Source organism: Pyxicephalus adspersus, chromosome 3 (assembly GCF_032062135.1).
Source record: "Pyxicephalus adspersus chromosome 3, UCB_Pads_2.0, whole genome shotgun sequence".
NCBI lineage: Eukaryota > Metazoa > Chordata > Amphibia > Anura > Pyxicephalidae > Pyxicephalus > Pyxicephalus adspersus.
In genome coordinates this window covers 124,864,238-124,878,075 of record NC_092860.1, presented here as the reverse complement: position 1 = coordinate 124,878,075, position 13,838 = coordinate 124,864,238, and the positions used below count along the sequence as shown (strand labels likewise).

The 13,838-nt window shown below is 35.2% G+C and overlaps 1 protein-coding gene across 2 annotated transcripts in view; it reads left to right on the top strand.

The window, feature by feature from the left end:
* Nucleotides 1-333: 333 nt before the first annotated feature.
* The window catches only part of GABRB1 (gamma-aminobutyric acid type A receptor subunit beta1), a 229,613-nt gene continuing 216,108 nt past the window's right edge, over nt 334-13,838 (top strand). The window contains exons 1-3 of one of the 2 annotated variants that reach the window (XM_072406260.1): nt 334-955; nt 1,084-1,175; nt 1,368-1,435. In XM_072406260.1, coding sequence (XP_072262361.1) covers nt 876-955; nt 1,084-1,175; nt 1,368-1,435 — 240 coding nt within the window. In that variant the 5' untranslated portion in view covers nt 334-875. The remainder of the gene's footprint in view (nt 956-1,083; nt 1,176-1,367; nt 1,436-13,838) is intronic. The other variant, XM_072406261.1, reaches the window with a different exon arrangement.

The window sequence follows — 13,838 nt, the reverse complement described above, 5'->3', positions numbered from 1 at the left end:
TTGCGGGTCTATTCATAAATGTTTCTATACACGTGTTACACAAATTTAATGTATGTAAATGTGCTTGAAAGTTGTGTGATTTTGTAAAAATATTACAAGTGTCCTATATACATCATAAAAAGCACATGATATAAATGATCATACCAGTATAACTATTGATTATGTTTGAAGTGGAGATATATGGTGAGAATTCCTACAAAGGAGGGGTGCTGCTACGTCAATGCAAACCATAGAGCCTTATAGCAGCGTGTCCCTTAGATCGCTATAATCGCTCAGCTAGGTTGTGATGAAGAATGTATGTGGCTGGGAGAAGATCTGTGATCGGATAGCATATATTAGATAATCGGCAGCGCGCACAGGCTATGCTGATGGGGATGCTGGGGATGCCATATTTCACGTAACACTGAACGTATCTCTCCCAGCTTCCTTGGGAATGGCTGCTGGCTGCTAAGGAGCACCGAGCTGAGGAAGGAGCCGCTGGGAGCTGTGTTGGGATTTGCATTGTGATCAGCAGGCTGCAGCCATACAGCACGTCCAGGATCTACTACTACAGCATGCTTACACCATTACAGCAGCCCAACCACAGCTGCTTGACCAGAGCATTGAGCTTTGGACAGTAACAGCCCCCCTCGCATCCTTTTATATGGACTAGGAAGGGGGGATAAGCAGAACTTTTAAGGATCAAGATCCGTGGACATTTTTTTTTTTCTAATTTGCACACAGGGAGCTTTTTCAGCAAACAGTGTCTGTTGATGCTGCTTGCAGTGCGCATGCGCTGCTCTATTAGGAATTATCACCTTGCTTCAGACTTTAGTTGCATTTGTTGAATCTCATATTAAGCATCATTTTCTTTATTTAGTTACATTGAGCTAGTAATGTGGACGCTCCAAGACAGAGGATATTTCGGGATTGTGTCTTTTCCTATGATGGTAGCCATGGTGTGCTGTGCTCAAAGGTGAGATGTGTTGTTGCAGATATGTGATTTTTATTACCATTAGATGATGTATGTGGCATGAAAAGGGGGGGATGTCTGAATGCTTGCACTCCATACTGACTCCAGTCCATACTTCTTACTCCCTCCAGCGTTAATGAGCCCAGCAACATGTCATATGTGAAAGAGACAGTGGATAGATTGCTCAAAGGCTATGACATCCGTCTGAGGCCAGACTTTGGAGGTAAAAATACCCATCTATGGTCATATTTTATCCATGATGATAACATACTCATTATCTGTGCTTCCCACTGCACATTGACTGTACACGTGAAAAAAAAAAACAATCCGCACGAGCAATCCATCTGAAAAATGGAAAAAATTAATATGCAAATGGGTGCTGTGACACGTCTGTCTCTTGCTTTCTGTTTCCCAGGCCCTCCTGTTGATGTTGGGATGAGAATAACCGTGGCAAGCATAGATATGGTCTCTGAAGTCAACATGGTGAGTACCTTCCTTGAATTAAACAGGAGCTAAAGTGCGCAGAGGAAAAAAAAAGGTTTGTGTTTACTGCAGCAACTTTGTATCAACTTGGTTTGCTCCCAGGGGCAAGAGGTGGCATCACTCATCAGTCCGCATTGTAAGTTATCATTCTTGTATTACACACAAATAACAATGTATACAATGGGATTTCATTTATGGTAAGCGTTCAATGGGCAAGGATTGTGCAGAATATTTAATGAGCCAAAAACAGTGTGCAGTAACCAATAACAATTCATCAGAACAATCCAGGGACCTGGATTCTGATTGGTTGCCATTCTTTATGACTCTTCACACATTCTCTTTTCACTTCTAAACATGCCTGCGTTGTTTGTATTATGTTCTTACTACTGCAGTACCAGGGACAGCTCCATGTGTTTTCTTTTTTCAGTCCTTGAGTTTTCGAATCTGGAGCAAGGGGCTGATTTATACCCAGTGAAGCTGGGTAATCCAGCAAACCTGGAATGGATCTGATCCAGGATTCAAATATTTGGTTGCAAATAGCAAATGACTTTGTAGAAATCCATTCCAGGTTTGCTGGATCACCCAGCTTTACTGATGAAAGTGTATCCTTCCCAGCCTTGTAAAACTTTCCTAAATCAGGACCACAGTGTTTATGTAAACATTGGAATTTATTTTACTAAAGGAAAAGAGAATGCTCAAAAAGAAAAGAAAATGAATTGACTCTAAATACCCAATCATTTGTAAAGAAAGTTACAAATTTGGATTCTTCTTGCACATGATTGGATGATGCAGCTGCACCTCTTTCACTAAACTAAAAAAACATTCAATAAGTTAGCAAACTCCTTTAGTAATTTCTCATTTATGGATCTGATGGGGGCATGGTAAATAGTAAATTTGAGGTTGTGAATGTTAGTTGACCATGTTAAGTTTTGATGGGTGAAATCATTCAGAGCAAATCCTCTGAAGAAGGCCTTATTATCGTATCATCCACCATGGTCCATATATATCTATGGCATCAGCTGTTTTAGGCTATCAAAGGCTTATCAGTGCTAGGCTTGCTTATTACCAGATGACTGTGGGAAAGCCTCACAACCCATAATAACAATTTTATAGGGAATTAACTTTGCTTTATAATGCTTCATACATAAAAATGTAATTACATATGGTTTTAGATTGACAAACTTGTACAATAATATCACAAGTTCCTTAACATAATGTATTATAATTATATTATTGGTATGGTTGGTAATTATGGAACAGATCAATTATGTTTGTCCTGTATTTTATATTGATTGGATCATGTGCATGAAGTTTGGACAAAGTTTGTATTTACTTCTTGTATTTAAACAATTACAATGAAACTCTGAAAAAGCTGACATTTTGGGCTGTTAATGCTGATCTCTGGGATGAGTGGGACTAGTTTTTTTGGTTTTGCCTAGGGTACAATTAAATGGAAGCGACAGGTGAACTCGCAATTTTTTCTCTGAATTTACAAACTAAGTGAACACATAATAATTAAACCAATAAAGAGCATGTTTATGTATCTTGTCTGCTGGTCCTGCATTGTACTTGATGATGTCAGAGATTTGATCGATGGATGGGTCCGCCTTGGAAAACAGACATCAGGTGACCAGTCACACGGAGGATGAGGTCTGTGGGACCAAGGTAAGTATGTGTGATTTTCATTGGTACCCCAGGCAAAAAAGGCATTTAATTTTGCACTGCAAGCATTACTGCAAAGATGATATTTAAACTTACTCAGAGTTTAGTAGTTTTGTATATATGATGAATTAGTGCAAGAAAGGAAATGGCCCTGTATACTCTGCATATTTCCTGTGCCATGTCAAAGAGTCCCTATAACTTTCCTAGTTTAAAAAGCAGATAATTAGTGATTTATTAGTAACTAATAATTTACATTGTGAAGATCTGACAGTAAGAGGGTTTGAAAAGCAACTGAACAGAGCTGACACCTCTCAGGTCCAAAACTTGTTGCAAGTTTCATGTTTCAGGATCCTTAAAAGAATAAAACATAGGAAAATGTACACCTATTGCAGATTTTTTTTCTCCTTGGCATACACTTAAAAATCCAAGTTTAGGATCCATATAAGTGCAATGCTTTGATATCGCTACAAATGCAGTTGTATATATTCAGTGGATATAAATATTTCCAAGAAGCAGATTTAATGTTAGATTTACACATTTTTAAAAGAGAAATATAATTAATGTAGTTGCTAAAATTACAATTTTGTGGAACAAGGGTTGTAATCCTTAAAAATAATGTTTCATATATATATAGGGAAGTTGAAGTACAGCCATTCTTTATGGTCAGCAATAAAAATACACAAAAAATCTACATCACATTGTTTTACATAAATTTCATCATTTAAAGCTCAGTTGCAAACACACAGGAAATAACATAGAGTAAATGCTGCATGATAAATGATAAAGGTTTTAATTGTTACAAATGGCACCCATGGTTCAATTGTGGTGATGGGCAAATAGACTGGGCTTGGTTCTCAATGGGTTTGAATAGAAACCGCAAAATATGGGATTGTGAAGGCAAAAAAACAGTAATGCAACAAATTATTCTGTTACTGCAAATCAGTGCAATGATTGCCATGAAAGAAACCTATTCACAGATCTCACAAATTTTAGTCAAACACCATTCATCACCAATATTAAATAGTCAACAATATTTTATTACTCGACACGTTTCGCGCAGAACACTTCTTCAAGAGTGTATATGGAGCAGTACAAAAGTACACAGAATATAATATAAGTTGACATAATCAAATCTAGTTAAGGTGTGCTCCAGTGGTAAGAAGCCACTTAACTTTGAATGACCGAACCAGTTACATATTTATATAATTCAACACACCACCATGAGGGCTAGACCTCACTAACAATCTGACAATCATCTTACCACCTATTTTACCTCTGGTGTATCTTAACTAGATCTGATTCCATCAAATGATATTATATTCTGTGTGCTTTTTGTATTGTTCCATACCTGAAGAAGTGCTGTGCCTGAAATGTGTCGAGTGATAATATAATGCAGAATACTGTTTAATATTGGTGTTGAATTGTGTTCGACCAGAATTTTTGAGACCTGTAAATAAGCTTCCTTTGAAATCTGTTGTTTTGGTTTGCTGCAACAGTACATTGTTGTAATACTTTACAATACTATGTTTTTATAATATTTTAATGGCTAATTAATAAAAAAAATGCTTATGTAAACCTTAAAAATCTGATATTGTGCTGATTCTATTCAATGCTGATTATTTGGGGATGTAGCGTTTTTACTACAACATCAAATATTTTAGTATAAATATGTCTATGGGTTTGCAATGTTCCTAATGCTGAAACTCCGCCAATCTTGTTCTCTTTGAACCTAGATGGCGAAACTTTTCATATTAACTGGCAGGGAGATGGGTTCCTAATTTTAACCTCCCTAGCGGTAACCCCGAGTGTGGCTCTGGGTGAATCATCCATACCAAAAGCGGTAACCTGGAGTCACACTTGGGGTGGAATTGCCAGGGAGTTTTCAAGTCTTACATGGTCCCCACATTCGTGCCGCATCCTCCAGTGATGCCCAGCATCTGCTTCCCGGTGTGTAAAGGTTGGGGACACGAGAACCGTGCGGCTGGGAGGTGGGATCAGGAGGAAAATTTAAAATAATAAGTGTTTTTAAATGTACTGTTTTGACATTTAAAAATACTTATTTTTCAGACCTCCAGGGAGGTTAATAGTGGATATTGTTCCCAGTGGCTGGTGATTGTTAGGAATGATCCAGCCCATAACAACCACCAGTCAATGTACATTGGCTCCTTGTTCTCTTGGTGAAATAAATAGCCATTGTTCGCTTATGTAAATGTGGCCAGATGCTCACAACACCTGCCTAGCATCAAACCAAATGCAATCCCTATTCCTTTATTGGTTTCTTTTAAAATATGTGGCAAGGCAAAAGTGAATAGACTGAGGCTGTTTTGTCACCATCTACATAACATCTGCAAAAGAATGGAGTTAAACTTTTAAGAACAAGACCTAACTTTAATTCCTAGCTTAGTATGAACCTTATAATACATCCTTGATTTGTTGATGATGTGATTTCTTCCAGAGTGCAACATTCAACATACATTGTTACAGGTTCATGCTTGGGGCACATGGGGTGGATAAAAGGAAGTTGATGATATAGACAGGGATCAGTTAAAAGGTGGTTTGTTATTGCTGTTTATTCACGTACAAGCAGAGCGCTGGTAGCATTTCTCTTGTAAGTTTTTAAAGGGGGCATGTAAGGAATAGCAGGTGGGAGTACTGAACATGGAAAATATCTGGAGCACCTGCATAAAAAGAACCATTACCTTGAACAATGGTACTGTGATTTCTTAGTACATAGGTTGCTTACAAATAACAATATCCGTTCTATGTATGTTTGGAAACTAACTGCAGGAAATGTTGTTGAGCTCAGAGTTCAGCTTTAGGAACAACATCCAAAGAAAAATGTATTTACACATCTTTATTTGTAAGGATTTATTATTTTTCATTACTGTCCTTTTAAATAAAGATATGAACAAACTTATGAATGATTCATGAATATATGAATGAACTTTATATTACACATATGCCTTGTTGAGATGGATTCTTGCTTACATTATATTAGAAACAAATACATAGGGTGAATTTCCCCTGCAGGAACATAACAAAAAAATATTAGGTCCTATCTATTCCAACTTTATAAATATATATATATATATATAAATCAAGCTGTAGGTATAGTATGGAGTATCAGTTCCTAATTAATAAGTTCTCAGAGAACACAATTAACAAAAGTTTTAGTATGTTGGTATGATAAACACAAAGCACATTTCCTTATTTTCCTGATTGTATCAGCTGCACGTGTAAGTTTGCAGGTGTAAAGTATACATCTCCAGCATACAAAAACTCATTATACTTTGATGGTCTATTTTCACAGTTCTGATATGTTGGTGAAAGTGTGTAAATGTGTGTTTTTATATGTGTTAACATGCATGGAATTAGGGCCTGGATAACATACCAGAAATGGCTCATGCACCCCTTGTGGCAGCAGAACGCACATCCACTGGCGAAGTCCATTGGGGCACCACTAAGAATAACTGACACAGTCTTGCTCAAATGTCTTTAGCATGCATTGTCACATGGTAACACGCATTTGTACAGGTCAAATGAAACACCTGTGTTAAAAAGTTTATAATAAAATGATGAAGAAGGGCACATAGTGATGGTCAAATTAGCTTTAGTTTGCTGCAGGTTTTTTAAATGTTCTTAAAGTTTGCCAAACCTATTCCATTTAAACCCAGGTGGGTGATCACTGCTCCCTATGTACATGGATAAGTTCTGAGTTGCTAATGTAAATGGTGAGAAGTGTTCTAATTGGTTGGAGGTTAATAGAGGCTCAACCACCAACAATCACCAGACAATACAAATTCTAGGCTGCCATTTACATGCTATTTACATCAATCCAGCTACCATCCTTTGTGGTAGCATTCTTACTGCCCATAAAAACGCCAACATTTAGCATGAACTAAACATCCACCCTAATAATGATATTTGTGACATTTATTAATTATTATGGGGTCACCTTAGCTTCTAAGCAGGCCTTGGCTTCAAAAAAACATGCAATACGGTCTTGTTTTGTCCTCCGAGCAACTGGAGATGCCCCAAGTCCTGGCACTCTATTAGGTGTTTAGTGACTTTACACGTTCTCTGAAAAAACCTGTCCCAAAACTTTCTGATCCTTTCTGATTTCCATTGTCTACCTAATGAGTGGGCTTGCTGGCCAATAGAAAGGCTTGGTTAGAGCTTCATTACCTAAAATAGTTTGCCTACTAACACATTTTTTGCTGCCTATTTTTGGTTTCCATTTTTTTTTTCTTTTCTATAATTTTACAATTCATGGGCACTCAGATATTTGTTTTGAGCATATTACACAAATAATCCTAATATTTGCATTTTGTGATCCTCTTGGCTACTTAAGATGGTAATTGATTGATTAGGTTTTTAGCTTTACTTTTGTAATTCTCATTTGCTGCCTGTGCACCATGTCTAGTGAACACCTAAGCCTGTCAATGGGATCAGAGATGGGTGTCTATACATATAGTTCAGATGAATATACCCACCACTTTTTTTCTACTTTATGCCCTACTTTAAATCCTATTTCCATGTTCTAACTTAATTCCCGTTGTGATGTATATGCCATGACCATTCAAGGTGGATGTGCTTGTCTAAATGGATTAAGTCTTGTCTAATTCCAAGTAATTAGGTATATACATAGAAAAATATTTTAATGTAGGGGATTTTTAAGGCAGTGCATATGAAAAAATATATGTATAAAAGCATTTTATGAATAACATTTTATTTAAAATCAACCTCAGCACATTGCATGCTAGAAAAGAAGCCTCCATATAAAATAATTACAGATCCGATGGTCAGAAGGTAACAAGGCGTACAAATTAACTTAGAGCGTGTGAATTAACACAATATCATACAAAGATGTATGTTCCAACACGTTTCACAGATTAGATCCACTTCATCAGGAAACAATTTAGTACAGTGTGAGTGAGTACAGTGTACTAAAAGAAAAAATATAAATAAATAATCAATTGAACAATTGTGCCTGGTTGCAGTCTGTTCGTTCGTGATAATCCTCTATGCTCTTTGTGCTGCCCCTTGGTCAATATACATATATTGTTCTATATGCACTGCCTTAAAAATACCCTACATTAAAAGATTTTTCGATATATGCCTATTATAGGGATGTTGGCAGTAGTTGATTAACCCTAAAATCTCACAAATAGCTACCATCTTGATCTTCTATAGGTATATACATAGATCCACAAACTTCAACAGTAGTTTAGATAATGTTGCTTAGAAAATTTATTGTAATAAAACTTAAAGATGAAGCCTGCAGTGTTCCAATTTGTATATTTAGCCGTCTCTCTCATTTTCTTGATGTCTATTGTACAAGGTGTTTTCAACCTATTTGAAAGGTGCTTTTTTATCAACAAGTTAAATTGGACAGTAATTAATTTTTTCTTGAGGGTAAAAAAAGGGCAAGGATGTGGATAGCATCATATTACAAAATAATCAGCACCTTTCCGCTACTCTATAATCAATATATACCAATATGTAACCCTAACCACTTAGACTAGGTACTTTAAGGAGCCCGAATTAAGCATCATAGAAAACTTAACTATAACTATAAAAAAACTATAAAAAATACAAAAAAGTTTAATAATTTGCACATGACTTAGGAACATAGCACATCAATTCTTAAAAACAATCATAAATTCTTCTATACAAATATTGCTTCACTTCCACACTGAAGGCTGGTTTTCTCATAGACTGTTAAATAATATGATAATGGTAACACGTTTCACAGATATACTGGTCCATCAGACCATCTATATAAGCCATTATGTTAACTTGATTATAAAATAAAACAACCCATTATTAACATAGGCTCATACAATGTACAATATCAAAACATTTCTTGTGATTCTCGACCACAGCAACTATATTTAAATGATGACTGGGAAAAATCAACCAATAGTCCTTTATGGGATAATCCAACAATGAGCACTGTACACACGCAAGATTCTTGTCCAAAATTAGCCCTAAGCTGATGAATGGAAACCATTGCACGTGTGTACATAGCCCAAGGCAGTGTTTTTCAACCGCTGTTCCGCGGCACACTAGTGTGCCTTGAGAGATCTTCGGGTGTACCGTGGGAAATTATCCAATTTCAGTTAATTGGTCCCAAAATGATTTATTTACTGCAAAAAATTTGTCTTCATTTGTCTATACCAGCGATGTATAGTGATAGGCAGAACCAAAAAAAACTCTTCCACTAGATGGCAGCAGGTAGCTAATTTACGTGTCTGACTTTTTGGTGGTGTTGTAAAATATGTGCCGCGACTAAGAAAGGTTGGGAAACACTGGCCTAAGGGATGCAGTGGGAGTGTGGACTTTTGCATGCTGTATGGCAATGTAGCTATACAGTTTTTGTGAAGTTTAGCAATAATTGACCTGATTATATCATAGACTCTCTTGTTTTTTTTTTTTTTAGTTTTCTTAGTTCCGTATTGTGCCTTTTAGAGGTTTTGGATGAATTGCTGTTCAGTGGACATTATAAATGATAACCGTATTTTTATTTTATGCACATAAAAATATATATTACCAAGTTGAGGCAAACAAAAAAATCTCCTTCTCTAAAAATTACCATTGATAAACAGGAACCATCCAAATTTATTAGAAAATATTTAGAATGCATGAGTTTGCTCACTGAGTATTGTACTCCACCCGTAACACAGTGATTTAATCAATGTGTGTAAGATATTCAATTCAACTGTATACTGGAGTTTATAATTTAGATAATCAAATTTACTTTATGTTGTCTGGATAAAATGAGTTATTAGGTTATATTATTAAGAGTTATTTTTCTTGTATGTATGTAGCATAACAAAAATTATGAAAATACATAGCTAGAGGATATCAAAATAATATATAATTTTCTGTTCATCTATTTTCTGTCTTTGTCCCACCTTTCTATACACTCGGCCCGGCCCTATTTTCTATATCCCCTCCTGTTTTATCAACTATTTTATATTTCTTATTCATTATATACTGTACTTCAGAGCATCTATTTAAAAAAGCAGGGAAATATTCCCTGATGGACAGTCTTCCAGGTCCATGTGTTCCTATGGAAAAAATTGATTCTTCACTAGGGAATGTTTCAGTGAATGTCAGAAACACTGCTTTAAAATTACACTCAAATTGTCTGTTGCTTAGTTGTTTTCTCCCTAACTGTCTATTCAATCTGCCATTTTCATTTCATGTGACAATCATCCAATTGGGATAAGAACTGGTAATATGGTGCTAAGAACATACTGCTATGGATTTTTTGTGATTACACCAATTTTTTTTTAATGGCCAAGAGCGCCATTCAATGGGGTCATAGCTACGGATGTTTCAAATCAATGTTCTTTCCCCAACTGAATTATAAATTATATCCTTTGCAGGTATAATATGCTTTGCCTTGATTTAATTACTTTTATTTTGAGTAGGTGAAGTTGTTATGACAGATAGTTCCCCTGGCTCTTGTCCATTAACACCAGTGACCAAGCCCATGAATACCACTGGGAACATATTTTTTACTTAAGTTGAATGTCACTAGAACACAAAATCCCTTGTTTCCAAAAATATGCAGATCATTATAGTATGTGCATATGTAATAAGGTATATTAAGTAAAAGCAAACCTTTAAAATGTTACTGGGTCCTAATATTTTATTTAGCATTAAGATTACTACACTAAAGTACATATTTTGACATTAAATGTTGAAGTGTAGGAGCAATTTTAAGTGATCTGTTATTGGAATGTATGTTTTTGTTGTTGTTTTTTGTCGGTAAGAAAGTTGCCCTACCTTTTCTTTATATGACTTATCATCTTCATTTTTGTGTACTGCATATTTGTGTTTTTGGTTCATACCAGAATGAAGGGTGTGGGTCACTGCCGTTAGATGTCCCAGTGGAACTGTTGTACAACCAGCTAATGCATGTGTTTATTATTGAGATACTGTGGTAAAGAATGATGTTTGCACTTTAGAACATCACAAAACAGCATTTTAACATTACAGCAATTTTAAAAATGTGATTTAAAATGGTATCACACTGAGATGCTATAACCTGTTTTAATAAATTATTGTTTTCAGTCTAACAAATTCATCACAGATAGTATTTCTGGACTAAGCACCTGATCCTTTTCCTAGCATATCTGAAACAACTAGTTTCTATTTCTTATTGTATTTCTTTTGTAAAACTATGCAGTTTCACAAATACAATATGTTTATATTGTATATTTATATAATTATATTTAAGTATTTATATAAGTAGGATAGCTGAAACAACAAAACAAGAGCTTGTAAAAACAATCAGTACTCTGGCTAGGGTAATCTTCATGCTTTTAAAAAGAGCTTGGTACAGTTTAGGCTGCTCAGAGACAAATCTGACCCCAAATGCCCAAAACATTAAAGGCATATTTTACTTTTACCAATCCACTATTAGAACACTGGAATATCCTATTAAAATTTCTGTAAGCCAGTAGGCAACACTATCTTTTCTTGTTACAATTTCCCAGCTTCCCTACCCTTTTATAAACACCTGTGTAGGTTAGACCCTATACATACAGGTGTTAAAAGAAGGTCATTGAGGCACATTTTTTAATGTTTACCAAGCGTTTTCCAGACGCTTGAACATTAAAGGTGCGTTCAGTATAATAATGTATAAAATATAGGAATTGTACACCTAAAATTATGATAGCTGCAGTATTTGTGTTATTTTCCCCTCCAGTACCACATTTATCTGTTCTCTGAGAACTAAATCAACCCCATACCATTTACCCATCAAATACCAGAACTTTGGTGATCAAGAGAGGCTCATAAAATAAAAGTTTATCATTTTTCAGATGGTCCTAATGTTATAATCTAATTTTAAGATCTCTGGTGTTGTTTTGTAATGTCTGCTCTGGTAGACACATGTAGTTTGGCAGTTCTGCGCTGCTCATGGTCCATCCTCTGTATTTCTCCAGCTATATATGCACTGGGGATATCTTGGGCATATATATATATATATTTCCCTATTTATCATGACTTTGATTGCACCGTAGATAATACGCAAATGTATTCAGGCACCAACAAAATTTTTGTCCTTTGACCACGTGATTTATTTATATATATTTATGGTGAAACCATTGTGAATCAACGGACATTTTCCTGTTTCTATTATGTTTTCATGGTTGAAGGTTTATGTGTATACATACCAATATTTACATACACTACTATATTAGACATCTAGACAAGTTTATCTTTATGTTTTTATTTATTATATTTACATCAAGAATTATATTTTATATGCCTTGAATGTCCTGATTCTCTTAATTTTAATCGTTCCACTCTTGGCCAACTCTTGGCGTCTCGGTGGCCAACACTATAATAATTTTTCCCATTCGTCCCTGTCTTACCTTTTGCAAAATTGGAAGCCCCCATTTACAGTCAATAGAAAGAATTTTTTTAGAGCATGTATTACCCTGGTATCAATGCAGGAGTTTACATCTTTTGCACAAGGAGCATTCCTTTTGCACAAGGTGATTTCTCATTTTGGAAACTATCAACAATAATTCTATGTTGGTGATATGTGACATTTCCATGTCATTTGATGTCTACAAGTCATTGCTCAATGTAACCTTCACATCTTAAGCATTTCTTGTCAAGAAATAACTTGTTGGCTTTAACGCAAGAGCAGCCTATAAGCTGTCTTTGACTTTGCTTAAATGCACTCTGTTTGAAAGATAAGCATCAGTGTATTTTCCCCTTTGGCTGTCATAAGTCAGATGTTGTTTGTACCATGGCTTGCTCAAAGTGGACATATTTTGATTGCAACGTCTGTTTCAATTTTACCTGTTTTTGTTGTTTTTGAAAGTTTGCCCAGAATAGTTAGGGATTTATGTTTGTCTACATTCTTGTTGTGCAATCCGAATAGATATATATGCTATATAAACCTTGTCACCAATAAACTCGGATTAGAAAAGAGCAAATGGATTTGCAACCTGTCAGTTTGCTGAAGGATCTGCATATCTAGCAGCCAATTTTAAGGCATTTGCAATTTTGCCACTCGTTATGCAAATATGAATAAATAAATTACAGCTATGCATGGTAGGTTTAACAACCTAGCAGCAAATCAATAGAACGTTTTTTTTTTATTGCTAACTGTTTCTTCACTTTTCTTCTCTCTTCACTTCCTGAGATTCTATTACACTTTAAAACTTATAAAGCACTGTTTTTATAAAGATATAACCTGGTCATGTAAAGTTAGGGTATGATTGCAGCAAATAGACATCAGGGAATGTTATCAGCAGATTCATTGTCATTTGGCTACAAATAATATAAATACACTTTTGGATTTAATTATAAAGTTTAAATACTTTGATTCTGAATGGATTAAAGAATGGTGTCAAATAAAGTGAAATTTTTATTGTTATCCATTTGTTTGAAATTACCCTGTGCCCCTATCCTATTATTGGAACAGGATTTAGTGGAAATCTCTTCAATGGGAAAACAATAATAAAAACTAGGATTTAGCAGGACTAACATCACTGCTAGGCTTTTAATACTTGTGGTATGTTCATGGGGAAATATTTCATCATTACCACCACTTAGAGCCTGTTGCTACATAGGGCTTGCACCTATACAGTACTAGGTATGCATACGCTTAACATACAAAATGTCTGATGCTTTTTCCACCTTTACTATATATATATATATATATATATATATATATATATTTATAAATATATATATATATATATATGTA